We start from the raw sequence: 19,191 nt of genomic DNA, 5'->3' as shown, positions 1-19,191 counted from the left end.
AAATGTAGATCTTTATTGCCAATAAACTTCTATTAAATTAACACAAAACACATTCATCTGTTCAATGGGATAGTTTTAATACTGTTTTGTTGTCAATCTCAAATGTACAGTATAATGTTTTCGCATGATAATGTTGACACAACAATATATGATTGTATCAAGAGAAATTTTAATTTCAAAATTTTATTAAACTAATTTTATTAAGTGAGAATATAAACAATGCTACACCTGTTAGACATTTTGCACTTCATTCGATAATAATAATTTTACATCTGTTAAGCATTTTTTAATTAATCCAATTGTTAAACGTATCAAAAATCACAAAAAAATGTTTCTATCTACTATAAAAATATATTACATTAAGAAAAGAAAAAAGAGAGAGGGGAGAGAGAGAGAGAGAGAGAGAGAGAGAATAAAAAAACTGTAAATATCAATGTTATGTGCTTAAGAAGTATAATTACTAGTTGCTTTCAAGAAAAAATATGTAATTTGCAACATGCAACTGCATACTTTTTTTTTAAAACCAATGTGTTTTCTTTATACCAATTGATTCGTCTCATTATTTTGTGCTTAAAAGTATTAAGGTAAGATTTCCGAAAATTGAATGTTTTACAAGATATTTTGTATTTTATGTCAAAATGCTGTAACTTTCAAGCCTCATAACTCGAAAAGTACTTAATGAAAAATAACTTCATTATAGTGTTTTGAAAAGCTCTTGACACCAGCTATTAGATTTTAGAATAAAAAATAGAGGTTTCTATTCAAAAAATTTGATTTGACCTTGAATTGACCTTGAAGGTCACGGGTAAGGCCAAATCTAAGGTCACCATCAGATTGCCCGAGAAAAATCCTACAACTTTTGTTTAGATCATTTTCCTCTGTGATGCGTATTTTTCAAATTATCCAGCCATCCCGGAACTTTTGACACACGCTGTATATATCGTCACATTCTTTGATGAGTATATACATTATTTATTGATATTAGATAAATTATCATTAGTCAGTATCATCATTTTTATATATGATACATTTTAAATTGTATACAAAATTGTATATTTTTAAATTTTATATTCTTCAGCACATTTTGCCGAACAAGCATAACATTCAAACCTTGCATTCACTATATATTTGATGATCCACTAAATTGAACATCTAATATTTCGTGATAATCAGAGTTATTCACGAAGCGCTTTTCGTGATAAATAAAGAATGGAGTTTCACAAAAAAAGCAATTTTGATTTTCTTCCAAATATCTGGCCAATACTTTTGGTAATTGGTTTGTACAAATTAATCTGTAATTGGCAAAATTATTACAAATATTCAAACGATTATTATATTAAAACAAATATTAAACAATTTTGATTTATGCAGTATTTTTCACAAAAGTCAAGTTAAATATAATTAAATACATCTAAATAGTAGCAACAAACCTAGATTTCACGATAACGTCAGCTGGGTATTCTATAAGATTTGCTACTTTCAAATTCGTAGTCAAATTATCATTAAATGGATTGTTATCAACATCTATTTCTGCCAACAAATGTGCTATATTTCCTGGTAAATATGACAAATCATTCTCGTACAAGTCAAGCTGTTCTAAATTTCTTAGATTTGCGAGACTTTGTGGTAAACTTTTTAATTTATTTCTGGCAAGCTTTAAAATATTAGGACCTTGAATAAGTTCTCGCTGTTTTTTTTGTTAAAAAAAAACATTAATTTAAAATATAAGGCTTACAATAACTTTACTCAAAGTATTGTCCATCATTAGAGACCACTTTCTCCCATCTTTCTGGCAGTAATTGAATCCCCCGTCGAAAAAACGATTCATCTTTTGACGCAATCCATGAATCGACCCATTTTTCGGTTTCTTCGAAAGAATGGAAGCGCTGCTCGCTCAAACCATGCGCCATCGACCGAAACAAGTGGTAATCCGAGGGGGCTATGTCCGGTGAATACGGCGGGTGAGGTAGAACTTCCCATTGAAGCGTTTCCAGGTAAGTTTTGACTGGTTTTGCCACATGTGGCCGAGCATTGTCATGTAACAAAATGACTTTGTCGTGTCTCTGCCCGTATAGTGGCCGCTTTTCTTTTAGAGCTCGACTCAAACGCATCATCTGAAGTCGATAGCGAGCTCCCGTGATAGTTTCATTAGGTTTAAGCAGCTCATAATAAATTACGCCCTGCTGATCCCACCAAATGCAGAGCAGAAGTTTCGAACCATGGATATTCGGCTTTGCCGACGATGTTGATGCATGGCCGGGCTTACCCCACGATTTTCTACGCTTAGGATTATCGTAGTGTATCCACTTTTCATTTCCAGTGATGATACGGTGCAGAAAACCTTTTCTTTTATGCCGTTGAAGCAGCAATTCACACATGAGAAAACGTCGTTCAACGTCTCTCGGCTTCAACTCATACGGCACCCAATGTCCTTGCTTTTGGATCATTCCTAACGCTTTTAAACGTTTTGAAACTGTTGACGCATCTACTTGCAATGTTTTCCCGAGCTCTACTAGCGTCTGACATGGATCTAGATCAAGCAATGCCTCCAATTCTTCGTCTTCAAACTTTGTCGGTGCTCCAGAACGTTCTTTATCTTCAAGGTCAAAGTCATTATTTTTAAAGCGCCTAAACCAGTCTCTGCATGTCGTATTCGACAGAGCATTGTCACCATATGTTTCAACAAGAATTCTGTGTGCTTCAGCTGCAGATTTCTTTTGAATAAAGCAGTGCAATAAAATTCCCCGCAAAAACACTTTATTTGGCACAAAAGTAGACATTTTCGCAATAGGTAATTAAACACGTGGTTGACACTGTGGTAAACTGTATCTACTAGAATTTGAGGTTACATATAGTACTACTTAGCTGATGCGTTTCCGTACGAAATTCCATGCACAGAGTGCCGCTACGCCATCTTTTAAGAAACAGCGAGAACTTATTCAAGGACCTAATAGTTAAAGCATTTAATCTTCCGATTTGTGATGGTAATTCCGTTAGCTAGAAATAATTTATAATTTTATAATTTATTAGTAGATAATAAATATAAACCAATCTTTTTCATTTTTTTATAATAATTTTTATAAGTTCTTTTTATGATGTTTTGATAAATAAATAGTGCAAGTCTTACCAGATTGTTACACAGATATAATTCTGACAATTTATTTCCGACTGCATCCTGCTCTAGCCATTCCCATGCATAGCAATCAGATCTTCCAAGATGATTAGAAGCGAGATAAAGATGTGTAAGGTGAGGCATAGTACCTAACTCCTTTGGTAAGCAGTTAATTTTATTTTTACTTATGTCTAACAACTGTAGATTTTTCAAACATGTAATTTGTAATGGAAATTCAGTCAGCTGTAAAATGTAAAATAATACATAGTTAGTATCTCAATAAATGATCCTATTAGAATTATACTTTTTATTTTTAAATAACAATTTATTTAACCAGTTAAAATAATAAAATGCCAGCAACTAAATAGCGTAACTTACAAAATTGCCAGATATGTCTAACTGTAATAAATTATCTCTAATGGGCATTTCTAGCCATTCCCATGTAGCTTTTCCAAGATAATTATTTGCTAAATTAAGTTTTATTAAACGCGGCAACGTACCAAACTCTTTTGGTAAGTTATTTATCATATTTTCACATAAAAATAGTTCTTGTAAATTTTCCATACTATTAATTTGTAATGGTAATGCAGTGATCTATAAGTAATGTTAATTTATTAATAACGGTTAATAGTAACTGTTATTTTAATGTTCTTGTTTTTTAAGAAATAATTTAATTTTTGTCAGTTGATATCATGACATTTTAGTAATTCGATATTACAACTTACATAATTATGGATTAATTTTAGTTTTGTTAAATTATTTTTAATGGGAGCTTGCATTAACCATTCCCATGCAGATTGTTCAGATCTTCCGAGATTATTATACGATAGATCAAGATCCAATAGAGGCAAATTACCAAATTCCTTTAGTAAAGAATTGATATTCCTCTTTGCCAAATTTAATATTGTGAGATTTCTTAAACATGGGATTTGTAAAGGTAATTGAAGTATCTGTAAATAACAATAATTCATTAATATAGCGATAAATGGTGGAAACGTAAAGTAATATTTTTTATTTTTAAATAAAAATTTTATTCTATTAATGCAGCGCTCGGAATTAGTTGCACATTTCGGGCCGATTCCCGAGATGACACCTCCTGTTCTATCACTACCCGTTGGCGGCCGAGCCGCCGAAAGCTCTGGCACAGAAGCGTTTTATATAAGAAATAGGCTGAATTGTTTAAGCATCCCTCAGGAAATCGTAACATTTTCTTCGCTACATAAATAATGTTATTCAAATGTGTAATTTCACGTTTCCTTCTATTCTTTTGTACAATAAGCATCAGATCTTGCATAAAAACATGCCTCATTTACAAATAACTTGTTTTTTTAGAGGTTGCGGAAAACAATTTAACAGATATTTTAACTTTAAAAAACATATTCTTAGATGGCACACTACAAATTGCAATAAACAAATAGATGTAATTTATCGTTGTAAAGAAAAAGATTGTAATGTCTGTTTCACAAGTAGAAGAGATTTTAATAGACACTTATATCGTCACGTAAGGCAAAGTAAAATTGATATATATTGTGGATACCCAGCTTGTTTTGATAAAACACTTTTTAAAACAGTCAGTAATTACGCAGTACACATATGTAGACATCACTCAAATATGAATTTGTGTAAGCAATTAAATATTGCTGATGATGCTCATAACGAATTAGATTGTAATATTAATGATAATTGTATTGATACTGGTGATAATTGTATTGCTTTGAATTAGTTTTCCAATGATATTCCAGTAGATTATGTAAGAGCTCTCTCTCTCTCTATTTCACAATTATATTTAAATTTAATTACAAAATATTTTTTGACAGAACATACTTTACAAGCTATAGTAGATGGGATATCATCCATGATCAAACTTTCTCAACAGCACTTTGTCACTACTTTAAATAATAGTGATTTACAAAATAAGATTAAAAAAAGAATCGCTGATATGTTTCAAAGTAGCCATGATTTTCTTTCAAACATTTATAGTCCTGTAAATGGTTGTCTTACAAGTACTTACTCAAGAAATATTTATTTTCAAAAACATTTTCACATTCCCAGTCAACAAAATGTTAGCAGCCTGCTGGCAGTTTGCGAGCAGATTCGCTCAGAACTTGGCAGCAAATACGGTGCCATCTGTGTCCGCATTAAGCTCGTGTTCTGTCGACAGAAACTGTCGACATAGGTTGACAGCAGATTGGCGGCAGAAAACGAGCAGGATCTGCGCAATATAATTTGATGTCAGATTGTCGGCAGAAATCGAGCAGAATCTGCCGTCACAATTTAAATGGAATAGCGGCATTTAAATGCTTCATTACAATTTTACATTTCTCGTTTCGCTTATTAAAAGTAGTAAATGAGGTATGTAAAGTATATAATATATATTTGCTTTATTGGGACAAAAAAATACTTATGTTTTAATAAATTTATTAGGCAAAATCTCGAAATCACTGGAATATCGGGTCAACTCGCAGCGCATTTTCAATTTCAAAAATCAGTTTAATATTCTGTATCTCTTATGGGGATTGTATCAGATTATTGTATTAAACTGTTAAGCTTTATTAAGCCACTGGCCACACTTTATATGCACTGTAGATGAATTTTGAGTACGAGTTTATATACGAAGAAACACGCCGCATAGCGGCAATCAAATTGCATTGCGCAGATTTTGCTCGATTTCTGCCGCCAATCTGACATCAAACTGCATTATACAGATCCTGCTCGATTTCTGCCGTCAATCTGATATCAAACTGCGTTGCGCAGGTCCTGCTCGGCTTCTGCCGCCAATCTGCTGTAATAATTCCGAGCAAATTCTACTCGGTTTCTGCTACTGATCTGCCGTCAAATTATGTCAGCAGGTTTTGTAACATTTCTGCTGATATTCTGCTATCATCATCTGATGTAACAGATTTTGTATACAATCTGCAGTCTTTCTGCTGACAAAAATTTGTAGCAGACGTTTGGCAATATCTGTTCGAACAGACTTTGCTGACTGGGTTGTAATGCCCGTACAAATAAATTTAGGATTTAATAACAATCACGAACACTGCTATTACCATTACATCCCAATTTTAAAAACTTTAGAAGTATTATTAACTAATCCAAATATTCTACAGTTTTGCTTAAATTCTTATAATAATTCTTACAATAATTCCTGTAATAATAATGTGTTATCCGATATACAAAGTGGTAATATAATAAAAAATAATATAATTTCTTTCATGGAAATAAAAATATATTAAAAATTATATTATATCAAGATGCATTTGAAATATGCAATCCACTAGGTACATAAAAAAAAAAGTTTAAACTCGTCGGTCTATATATGATCCTTGAAAATATACCTTCTTACCTGAGGTCAAAAGTTGAACATATACAGCTTGTTTTTCTGTGTTATGAAAAATATATCACGTATTTTGGTTGGAAGAAGGTTATGGAACCTTTAATAAATAATTTAAAAAATTTAGAGAAAAATGGAATAGTTATTTCTGTTGCAAATAAACCAATTAATTTCATTGGTACTATAGTAGCTATGTTAGGTGACAATTTAAGGTCTGTTTATACATATCCGTACCGTATCCGTACCGTGTCCGTACCGTACACGTCCGTGCACGGATGCTAGATTCGATTCCATATGATTAAATGTAAGTATTTAAGGTCCGTTTATACATATCCGTACCGTATCCGTACCGTGTCCGTACCGTACACGTCCGTGCACAGATGCTAGATTCGATTCCATATGATTAAATGTAAGTATTTACACTATTCCGTATCCGTGCCGTCCGTGTCCGTACCGGCACCGCAGATATCGTTGGCGACGATATTTTCACGGACCGGACGGCACTGAACGTGCCGGTACTGACAAATGTAAATAGGCTTCAGTGTAGCATTCAGATTTTTGAGTCTCATTTTGTATCAATCTGCGATATCGAGAGCATTCTTTTAAAATTAAGAAATGGATTAAGATAAAATTATTTCAACAAAATTGATAAAATTAGTGCAACAACACATCGAATTATACGATCTTTCCCATCCAAAATATCTTGATGGAATTTATAAAGAAAAACTGTGGCAGAGTATTTCTCAAGAACTTGACCAACCAGGTAATTTTACTCATGATAAATATTATTTTAGAAATAAATTGTTATATTCATTAAACATTATTTTATTTGAAAAAAAAATACACAATTCTCTTCAAAAATTTATACATATGTAGGAACGTGTTTTCGCTAGCCGGTTCTCTCCATCTTGTATATTGTTTTCGTATTTTATTATCAATTAAATTGAGTAACACATTAAAAGCATGTTCTGACATTCTAAAATATTGATAAAATTTAGTTGCATCATCAACCAATTCTTTATATGTAAAATGTAAAAAATTCACCTTTTGTTTTTCGTTTGTCCATGCTTTATAAACCCATAAAATCCGTTTTTTTTTTTTTTAAAGATTTCTCTTCGTCTAAAATTAATACTATTACCGCTAATTCGTTTATCGATAGCTCTGCCATGTTCACAGTTCAGATGTATGTCTCAAGACTGATGTTTCAAAATATTCACGGATGCGAGCCGGATATGTGTAAATACTCATATCGAATCTTGCCGGTACGGTACGGACACGGTACGGATATGTATAAACGGACCTTTAGGAAGTCATCAAATAGGTGGCTTTACAGAAAATTTTAATTCCTCAGAATATTTTTGCCGTTTTTGTGACATAACTCAAAGTCAATTACAATTAACATATGTATGTAAAAATATAAATAGAAATCCCGACAGTTACAATTTATATGTGAAACAAGCGGAACAAACTATGAAAATCGTAAAAGGTATAAAGCAAGATTCACCTTTGAATAAACTCAATCATTTTCATGTATGCAATCCGGGATTACCACCCTGCATAGCTCATGATCTATTAGAAGGTATTATTCCTTACAATCTTATGTATTGTATTAAATATTTTATTAAAGAAAAATGGTTTAATTATAACTTTTTAAATTCTCGATTGCAAAAAATTAAATTTATAAATGAAAATAAATACAACAACATTCCATTCATAAAAGATTCGGTCAAAATTGCAGGTACTGCAAGTCAAATTAACAGATTATTATTGATACTTCCTTTAGCTATCTTTGATTCAATTAAAAATACTGAAAATGATCTTTGGTTATTAATACTGCTTCTTCGAGAAATTTGTTCCTTGAGTTTTGCTTGTGCATTATCGTTTGATCAAGTTGCCTTATTGCAAGAAAAAATCAATGAATATTTATTGCTAAGAGTAAAATGTTTTCCAAACATAAAATTAAGACCAAAGCACCATTATATTTCTCACTATCCTTTTTTAATTGCATTATTTGGTCCACTTAAACACTTGTGGACATTAAGATTTGAAAGTAAACACAAATATTTTAAAAACATCATTAAACAGTTGCAAAATTATAAGAATATAACAAAAATGTTAACATATAAACATCAACTTTTACAAAGTCAACTTCCAAAAAGTACATAATGTTCTTTAGTAATAGCAGATAGTGCAGAAGAATATGTTCCGGAAAATTTTAATAACAATATTTCCTCCGTTATAAAGGATTATTTTTATGATAAAAAGAATGAACATTTTAAATATATAGCTTCTCAAATTACTTTCAAAGGCATTACATATAAAACAAATATGTGTATCTGCGTAGGAAAAGACTGTTACGATTACTTTATCATATGCAAAATCAAATATTTTTTAATAAATAATTCTTATACAGATGTATATTTTCTGGGTACCACAATAAAAATTGTATATAATTCTGATTTTGGAGTATACGAGCAATTCGAAGTTAAAGAAAGTCAAGAACATAAAATCGACAAAATCTCTTTATTTTTACTTGCCCCACATCCTATCCTTGAAACTCAGTTAAATTCCATTGCCGTTTATATTTTCAAGTACGCACCTCTTGATCTATAAGATTATAATGTATTATGTAAGTAATATTTTAGTAATACTTATTGTTTATTATTTTTAGTATTATGTATAACATATGTATATGTTTTCTGTTGTGTAGATGTCTTATTTGTTCAAAGTTTGGTCGGCTAATAGAAAACAAAAAATCTCATTAGTAATTAATCAATCTGATACTATGTTATCTGAACTTATTGCAAAAAGTAACAGCAAGCTTGGTATTAACGGTTCAACTCTTGTTATGGAAAAAGATGGTACAAATATTGACGATAATGATGTTTTAAAGTTTTGTTCTGGCGAAACTTTTATGTTATTGCAAGCAGAAGAATTTTGGTTACCTCAAAATGAAACAGAATTACACAATATGGCATCCTGCGATACCCTAAGTGTAGATTCCATGTCTACTTTTTCATCCTCATCAAGTACACGACATCTTTCATCGCCAAAAACTGTATCACATAATGTACAATTGAATAATAATGACGTTTGGACAAGCTTTCGTATACCTTGGCACAATTTGGAATCTACAGTGCTTAAAGAATTAGAAGCAGGAAATCGCAACAAATATATAATACATGCTGTTGTAAATCGTATCCGAGATGAGAAATGTGCAAGAATTCATTCCATCCAAGGCATTCAAAATCACAGCTAAAAAGGTCATCGAAAAGTATCCTCAAACATTCAAGGATATGGATGAAGAAGGTAAAAGTTTCGGAGATGGAAGTTATACATTATACTTAAAACTTCGTGATAGAAATTGCTATCTTAATAGACCACACATGAAAAGATCTTTAAGCCGTAGTTTAAACATACCATTAAAAAAACAACGAAAAGTTTTATCTGCTAAAGCTGGATGCAGTAATTGGCAGCCTGACAATTATGTTGAATCAGAAACAGAAAATACTATAGAAGAAAAAACTGAATTTTTACGAGAAGTAACCTTTCAGATGCTCTAGAAAATGATCCTGAGACTCAAAAGAAAATTTATTCATATCTTGAAATAACATTTCCTGCACAAAGATTGTTTCTTAATGACGTCCATAAATCACCTACGATAAAAGATATTAAAAATTCATGGCCAATACTTCTACAAAAAAAATATATATTCTGGCATTACCACAAATTAATAAGACACTCTATTACTGTATTGAAAGAACAAATGTTGAAGAAACAGGAAAAAATAATTACCTATGGACGTTTAAAAAACTATAAAGAAATCATTAATTCAACTGAGCTAACAGAGCTTAAATTAATCAAAATTATTATGAAGCATTTTAAAGAAGACTTTTATATATTATGTAAAACATATCCTGTAAGTCTCATTAAAACATATATATATAACTTTGTTAATTATATTATATGACTTTATAAGTGTAAACTAATTTATTGTTTAGGAGGGGACAACCTTGAAAGAAATAGAAGCACCTATTGCTGCACCATGCATTGTAATCATAGGTAATATGTTATTTTATCTTATAATTCTTAGTTTAAAAATTTTTAGTTACAGTCACATTTTTATATGTGTACGTGATTGATTGTGTGTTACAGATGATATGGAACGCCGAATGTTCTATTTATTTATAGAAGCAACACAAATTGACAGGACATATTGTTTTTATGAAGCTCTAGAAATGTTAATGTCTTCATACTATGTCTTCAATATGGAATATCCTATGCAATGTGGATGTACTTTAGAATTTATGCAAAAATATTTTTTAAATATTCATCCAGATTGTGGCACAAAATCACGTAAGAACACAACTAAATATAAAGTGCTTTCACTTTTTAACAAATTAAGAGATGTAGATGTTAAAGAGAGAGATGTAGACAAGGAAAATATTTCATAAATGTGCCAACTAATATTGTTTGACATATGTATATTTATAAGATAGATTTTCTCCCTGTCTCTCTCTCTCTCTCTCTCTCTCTATACATATGTTAGGTATATGTAATAATATGGTTTTAAAAAATGCAAATGTGCAAAGATATCTATTTACGTTAAGTTAAAAATTAAAAAATTAAGTTTATGAAAATTGAATTTGCAATATTAAATAGTTTAAGTTAATTTGAGTTAATTTCTTTCTAAGATTTCTTTCTAGATTTTATTATGTACGTATTATTTATTATATACGTATATCAGTAGTATTAACAGTTTCAATAGCATTATGTTAATATAATAATATTAAAACAAGTATATTAAACAAATATATAAGTAATATATATAGTATATAATACAAAAATATATGTATTATATGCCAGTTATAACAATAATTATAATATTATTAACATTGTATAAAATTCCCTGATAGCCAAGCATGTTTTGCAAAATCATGCAACTTAATGCTGAGCATGAATTTTCGACTAGTTGCTGTATATTTGCTAAAAACGTAATGCATAGTCATATGTATTCAACAACACGAGGGCAGATTTGAAACATTTCGTGTCAGCAGATTCAGAGCAAACGGAGAGCAACTGTTGCTCATTTTGTTGCCAACAAAATGACTTCTATTCATGAAAAACATTTTGCTTTGTCATTCATTTTCGACAACATAAGAGCAACATGACGGTGATAGAAAAAGATAATGATGTCTGTGCTTTTGTCGTATATTTGTTAAAAACTATTTAAATATATTAAATTGTTAAAAACTGCTTAAATATGTTAATTGCGTCTTGCAACCATTATTATTATTATTATTTTGTTAATTTTGTAAATGTATATTCTAGAGTGAACGCATAATGTGGAGCAAGTATGGCACAACGACGTATAACTTATTCCTTTCCTCGTCTTCTACTATTATATGTATTGCTGTCTTACTTGTATGTTTCACATTTCTGCCACTAGGAGATGAAGGCGCTACAGATCTTTATTATTAGTACACCAACTAGCAATCCATAGTCCACGATTATATATAACGGTCAAAGGTGTGGCACGTGGCACGCATTGGCACGCATTAGCACGAGATTGCTTTTACCAATATTTTATTAACATTCAAAAGTGATAGTTTTGAATATACATCTTTGAATATATATCTACGTCAACTATACGTTGCGTTATCAATAAGTACGGCCGTACAGGTATTTGGATTTTTAATTGAATATAAATTCCTGCAAGTAAGGTTATGTAAAATTGATATCATATTGTACAATATTTTATCGAAATTTTCCATTATACGCTCCTGTGTAAATATTCTTATCAATATTATTGTAATATTATAATTCTCTATTATTAAAATACATACACTAATCAGATATAATATTGTAGAATTTATATATATTAGTCGGACATTAACATATCTTTAAATATGAGTTTATTTCAAAGACGCCGTAAGCCTATTTTTCAATTAGGGCCAAAGAGGCAATCAAGAGTTCTGTTGCAAATGAGGCGATTTTATCAAACAAGATGTTACGACGAACAGCAGCGTAATTCCGAACAATTAATGTTGTCAGTAGACATGACAGATAATCTTACTAATAATGAAACAGATAATCTTGCTAATAATGAAACAGTGTCTTCTGCTATCGAGTTAAATACGAATGAAAATATTTATGATGATTTAATGCATGTTGAAAGTGAACAAAATCTTGAAGTCAATGACATGTCAATCGTAGATAATGATTATAGTAGTACAATCAATAATGACATATCTTTGGACACTGTAAATCAGACATTTCAAGAATCTTTAGCATCAGCGTTTATAAAATGTAATCTGACCCATACACAGGGGAATATAATCTTAAATACATTACGATCACATAAATGCCATACGTTTCTACCAAAAGATACAAGATCATTACTTAATACGCCGCGTGACAGAATTGCAGTTTGTTCAATGTACCCAGGACAATACCTTCATATTGGTTTTGAAAAAGGCATTAATAATATTCTGAAGAAAACTCCACCGAATCAGATTCCTTCCGTTCTTGAAATAGACTGGAGTACCGACGGCGCGAAATTAAACAAATGTGGGACAATGCAAATTTGGCCGATCCAAATTAACATTTAGTCATCAACAAATTCCCACTACACTGAGAGCATTCATCGCAGATGCTCCAGCACGTTCTTGGTTATTAAATCATTATGGGCACACATCGAGTCATGCATGCGGAAAATGTAAAGTTGTCGGCATACGATATGAGCAACGAATGATCTTCTTAGGTACGAATCATCGTTTAAGAACCGATGAAGAGTACATTCGGATGACAGACCGCGATCATCATAAAGGAAAAAGCCCTTTATCCCGATTACCTATGGGAATGGTAACACAAGTTCCCGTAGACTATATGCACTTAGTGTGTATAGGAGTCGTGAAGAAATTGTTAACGGCGTGGATTACGGGCAAATATGGTAAAAAGACAAAATTATCAGGCCGAAACCTAGATGTAGTATCAAAACGACTTGAACTTCTTTCCCATTATTGTCCACGGGACTTCGCCAGAAAACCTAGGTCATTGAGCGACTATTCGGATTATAAAGCCACAGAGGGACGACAGTTCATTTTATATACTGGGCCTACAGTAATGCTTGGCATTATGGAAAAACAAACATATATTCATTTATTATTTCTACATACAGCAATTCGTACGCTTTGCAGTAACACATTTTCGAATATGTCTCTGTTACAGTGTGCAGAAGTAGCACTTAAAAAATTTGTTGAAAAATGTCAAGTTTTCTATAAACTTTCTTTTATGTCATACAATGTGCATGCTTTGCTACACCTGGTGGCAGATGTCAAACGCTTTGGTCCGCTTGACAGTTTTTCCGCTTTTAAGTATGAAAATAATATGCAATTATTCAAACGCTCGTATAGAAAACCTCATCAGGCTTTACAGCAATTTGCCCTCAGACAGGCGGAAATAAATAATCATGAGCGGAAAGAACATTCCGCACACAGTAATGCAACAGTTATACAAATGTTCGACCGGCATGGCGAAGGTCCTCTTCCATTAGGATTTTCTCCTACACATTGTCAACAGTACACAAAGATACAAACCGGAAGTATGTATTTTAATGTTACTTCACTTGGCAACAAATGTTGTATTTTAAAGGATTCTTCAGTATGTGTCATCGAAAACATATTAGAAATGAATGAAACGTACCATTTTGTGGTAAAGAAATTCGAAATTATGGAAGATTTTTATGATGTGGGTATTTCATCATCATCATTAGATATTTATAAATGCTCTGCGTTATCAAGCGATTTTTATGTAATACCTATTACTGATGTGCGGGCAAAATGTTACATGATGTTATATTGGAAAACTATTGATGACGAGAGTTCTGATTCCAGCAGTGATTCCGAAACCGATAAGCCGGTTCCTGGTGAATATGTTATATCAGTTCTTTTATAGGAACTTACTTTTATAGGAACCTACAGTAACAAAGAAACACTAAAGGAGATAATGAAAAATAAAAGAGCAAAAACATGAGTATATACACAATCCAATATTATTAAATAAAAGTAATGAATGAATGTTTCCTCGAAATAACTCAAATTATATATAAAACTTGTATAGTATTCTAACATAGTAATATTATTCGTAACACTGTACATATTCCACTCTTACAAGTTCCTTACTGTATTATATTTTATTAGTGTATAAATTATATTACTAATTTTGTGTAAATAAAATTAAACAAGATACGTCTATTAATGCATTGGTCAAGCGTATAAATTACATTGTCAAAATATGATGATATTGATTTCTCTTATCAATGCAGAGATAATCCATTTAAAAATCTGTAATATTTGTACGCAACAAAATGTTTGATAGCTGATAAGAACAGTAGAAATCGCCATTAAAAAGGTGATAAAAGTATTTACTGCGGCATTTAAATGGAATTTTGTGCATAGAGTTTAACTTTTTTAAATTCTTTTTTTTTTTATATACATTTAAAGGTAGTGAGACTCATTGAAAGATGAATAACCAACGCAAAACTCATATACGTCGTAAACAAGCATTCTTTTCTAAGGCTGGAGTTGCTAACTATAAGGTTCAGAAGTTGAAACAATTTCGTTTAAGTCAGTAAGTACTGTAGTTGATATTATGAACTATCTTTTATTGATATTACGAAAATTTATTGCAGATATTGGAAAAAATAGTAATTTAAAAAAATTTCTAGTAATAGAATAAAATATTGAATTGCAGAAACATTCAACGTCCTACGAGGAATATTACAAAACCAAAGAGGTATGTGACAACTTCAAGTCAGGACGAAGCACCGTCGTTAAAAAAGAAAAAAAAACCAGAAACAGAGAAACCAATTAATCTCGATAAAGATGTCGATGAAATTCGCAATGCACCAAACGACGCTTCTACAACGATTCTTCCAAGTCAGGAGTCAGAAAGAAGCAACATGTCATCTTGGTCCTTACCGATTAGAGACGACGTAGCAGTTACGAATGAAAAAGTTGCGGTTGACCGCAGTTACACGCAACTGATGTCAGGAACTTCAACTTCCATTACACGTGTTGGTGGTATGTCACTTAATATTCGACATGTGAGATGTAATATGTCTGTAATGATTTATAAAAATATCTTAATTTGTTTAGGAGATCAAATGAAACAGAATCTTCTGTACATTATTTTTCATAAGTCTTGACCTTCCATATGAAAAGCTTTGTAAAAGAAATGTGTTTATAAACTAATTATTTGACTGAAAAATAATGCACTTGAAATTTGAAATGCAATTGAAATCAATTCCTTGAAAACAGAAGTAATTTACGTGGATGTTAATGTAATGGAATGTTGAGATGTCTTAAAATTAATTTTAAAATTTTGATTTTACTGTTTACGTTTGAGAAAAAAGAAATATTTTTTAGGTGAAATCTTTGCAATCAACAAATGTAACGTCTCTGAAATAGTTTTATATTATAATTATAAAAATCTTTAATAATGAGTTCATTCTTATTACAGGGCAACTCGAAAGCACTAATAGAGCATCCACTTTTACCGAAGATCAAAGCGTGCGTCCTAATGATTCCGGAGCACTAAATCCACTGTTACATTTGCAAAGTCTGCAACAAATGCCGCAAACAAGCGGATGCACTGGAGGATACTCTGAAACTATTATGGGAAATTATCGCTATCAACGGCATGATAGATATGACGGATATGACTATCCGTATCCTTCAAGAGATAATTATCATGAAACAACACAACATGAGCATGCAACACAACATGATCATCAGCATTATTGGAATGCTATAATAGGGCAAGTGATAATTTTTCTATTTATTTATAAAATGTTGAATTTCTTTTGAAATGTAAGACTATAGATTTAAATATATAAACGCAGTTTAATAGTTATATCCTTTAGTACATTAGTTACGACTTTTATTCTTTGTATACAATAATTTTTTGATCGAATTAACTGAAATTAGCTGATCTGGTAAACGAAATAAACATTTAAAAATGTTATTAGTGTTCATAAAACAATTAGGGTAGAAACGAAAAAAAGGTTAAAGTTTCAATTATTACGTGTTTTAACATTTATGAGCTATTAATAGTTTTTCTGTGTGGTCTGCGCACATAACTTAAGAGATATAGATATCTTTAAGTTAATATAATATTGACTATTTGACACTTTCAGTTTTCTATTAGCTGGAAAATTCAATTATTACGTGTTTTAACAGTTATGTGCCATTTATAGTTTTTCTGTGTGGTCTGCGCACATAACTTAAGAGATATAGATATCTTTAAGTTAATATAATATTGACTATTTGACACTTTCAGTTTTCTATTAGCTGGAAAATTCAAGTTACATGATCGATATCTGAGTCATTTTGAGTAATGTGATGACGGGATTAGTTTTATACTTGTAGTACATTGAAGAATTCGACATGTATTTGTTCCAAAACCAAAAAAAATCACAAATTTAGTCGTAAATAATTCTACAAGTTACATAAATACTACACATTTTGTATATATGTACATGCAGCGAATGTATAGATATTTTTGGATAAATAGTAGATAAAAATAAATTCTTAGAAATAATATTATTTCTAAGAAATAAAAATAAATATGTTATACGTTTTAGGGAATTCAATAACATGAGAAAGCAGCTAGAAAATATGCCGACGAAAGAAGATTTCATGTAAGCTTTCTGCATATGTATTTTGATAATAATATTAAAGTATATATGTATATGTGTATGTGAATAATGAAAATGTCTTATATACGGTACATGCGGTCATAGTCAAAATTAATCCGATACTTTTTATACATCCTGTATAATATAATATAAACTTTTATTGTTACTGTAATCAGAGTATTCTTTTCGACACTATTGTGTCCTAAACTTGCCGATTAAACAGTATTTTGCAACGTAACATTATTGCACGATAATGACTAAAAGATGAAACTAGGAAGCCTTCATAGATCAAACTTTATTTAAATCATGTATAGAAATGCCCTTTTTCTTTTTATTTATGCATTTGTGATCGAATACATAGATATTAATGTTATAAAAATACTATAAATGGCTAGAAAAAATGTTAACCGTTTTAATTTTTAAGATGAGGATGTTACTATTATTAATACTCTCTAGGCTATTATACTCTGTTTCAGAACCATCACCCAAAAACTTGATAAACTGTTAAAAAAGCAAAGCAATAAAATGCCAATGAAACCACACTGTATTCCATTAAAATCCGTCAAAGAAGTGCAGAACTTCGACAATATTGACGAAGAACAGTACAACGAAGTGGTAGGTCTTAAAGCATAATATATTACAGTAATCATATTATAGTAATGACATGAATATATAAAGAATCTTTATAGATATTCTAGTGTTTCCCAGAACACAGAATTCTATTTTGTTTCATATATAATTTTTTTTCCTTGTCATTGTGTAGAAATTAAATACATTATCATATTTACATTATCCTATACAATGTATTTTAGGTGACATATCTCAAATACTTGGGAGGACAAACTTTGGACGAAAGTGTAAAATTTTGCATGAAACAAATAATAACGGACGAAGCATTAAATAAATATTCCTTATGGGGCGAAAAGGACCGGAATCTCGAACTTTATAATACTCAGTTATTATATGCAGTATATGGTAATATATTTTTATTTATAATATTATTAAAATGGCATTGAAAGAATAAAAATTGAAAAACAAATCTTGTATCACTTATTACAATATTCAACTTGTTTTCAATTTATGAAATATTTATAATCACTGGAATATATTCCTTCTTAACGTTTTTTTGTTATTATTCTGTTCATAAATTTAGAAGCGGTAGCAAACAGCCCTTATTTTGCGGTACCTGACCAACAAAAATTTTATGATGCTGTGAAAGAATCCATAAGATTCGCTAAACAACGACTGCGAAATTCTGTTCGTAGACAACCAGGAGAGACAGGTCGCCGAACAAGGCGGCGCGAGGAAGCAGATGCCATATTTGGCACAAGAAACAGAGAAGAGGAAGAAGAAATAAGCAATAGAAAAGAAGAAGAAGAAGAAGGATGATGATGATGATTAGATAGTAATGACCAGAAATAAAATATTTTTCAATATATATGCATAATTTTCAATTGCAACAATTTATTTATCCTATCATTTCTTATCCCGATTAATTTCACTTAAAAGTTAAAAAATTTTTTATAATTATTTTAGTAATACAAGTTTATATTTGCCGATCGGATTATATTTTCGATATTTTTGCTGTGTGTGTGTGTGTATCCGTTTGAAACCCTTACTCTTTTCAAACATATAAAATAATAAGTAAATAAATCCTTCTTTTTGTTATCACTAGAAAGAAGAATTTACTTATTTATTATTTTACATATCTATTATATATATATATAATATATATGTCAAATAATAAATAAGGAAATTTTTCTTTCTGGTGATAACAAAAAGGAGGATTTATTTACTTATTATTTTATATGTTTGAAAAGAGTAAGGGTGCAAAAAATATATTTAACCGTTTTCGACACGCTGTTGAATTTTTGCTGTAATTTATGACTCGGCATGTGTTGTTGGCAACTTGCTGTCATTTTGCTCTTTATGTACAGCGATAAACCATTGCAGCAAACACATAGCAACTTGACAGCAACACATGCTGAATTCATGTGATATCATACCAGAGGCAAATGACTCACACACCTTGTTCTAAATTTGCTGAAA

The 19,191-nt window shown here is 30.7% G+C and overlaps 2 protein-coding genes across 5 annotated transcripts; both read left to right on the top strand.

Moving 5' to 3' along the window:
- Window positions 1–9,134: 9,134 nt before the first annotated feature.
- On the top strand, window positions 9,135–10,950 carry LOC136997534 (uncharacterized). The gene has a single exon (XM_067348448.1). It carries the CDS (start codon window positions 9,154–9,156, stop codon window positions 9,700–9,702), a length of 549 nt encoding a protein of 182 aa, XP_067204549.1. The 5' UTR covers window positions 9,135–9,153; the 3' UTR covers window positions 9,703–10,950.
- Window positions 10,951–11,908: 958 nt separating this feature from the next.
- Window positions 11,909–18,580, top strand: LOC136997533 (uncharacterized). Of its 4 annotated transcripts, none has more exons than XM_067348446.1 (9): window positions 11,916–12,125; window positions 14,823–14,855; window positions 14,948–15,074; window positions 15,198–15,526; window positions 15,966–16,263; window positions 17,089–17,145; window positions 17,619–17,757; window positions 17,955–18,117; window positions 18,296–18,580. In XM_067348446.1, exons 3-9 carry the CDS (start codon window positions 14,968–14,970, stop codon window positions 18,529–18,531), a joined length of 1,329 nt encoding a protein of 442 aa, XP_067204547.1. In that variant the 5' UTR covers window positions 11,916–12,125; window positions 14,823–14,855; window positions 14,948–14,967; the 3' UTR covers window positions 18,532–18,580. The 4 variants fall into 4 exon arrangements, with proteins under 4 accessions (XP_067204548.1, XP_067204547.1, XP_067204545.1 ...); XM_067348444.1 differs by having other exon boundaries at window positions 14,770–14,855; XM_067348447.1 differs by having other exon boundaries at window positions 11,909–14,855; window positions 18,408–18,580.
- Window positions 18,581–19,191: the final 611 nt, after the last annotated feature.

Source organism: Linepithema humile, chromosome 1 (assembly GCF_040581485.1).
Source record: "Linepithema humile isolate Giens D197 chromosome 1, Lhum_UNIL_v1.0, whole genome shotgun sequence".
NCBI classification, from domain to species: Eukaryota; Metazoa; Arthropoda; class Insecta; order Hymenoptera; family Formicidae; genus Linepithema; species Linepithema humile.
The sequence above is the reverse complement of the archived record's forward strand: the minus strand, read 5'-3'. Positions and strand labels throughout refer to the sequence as shown.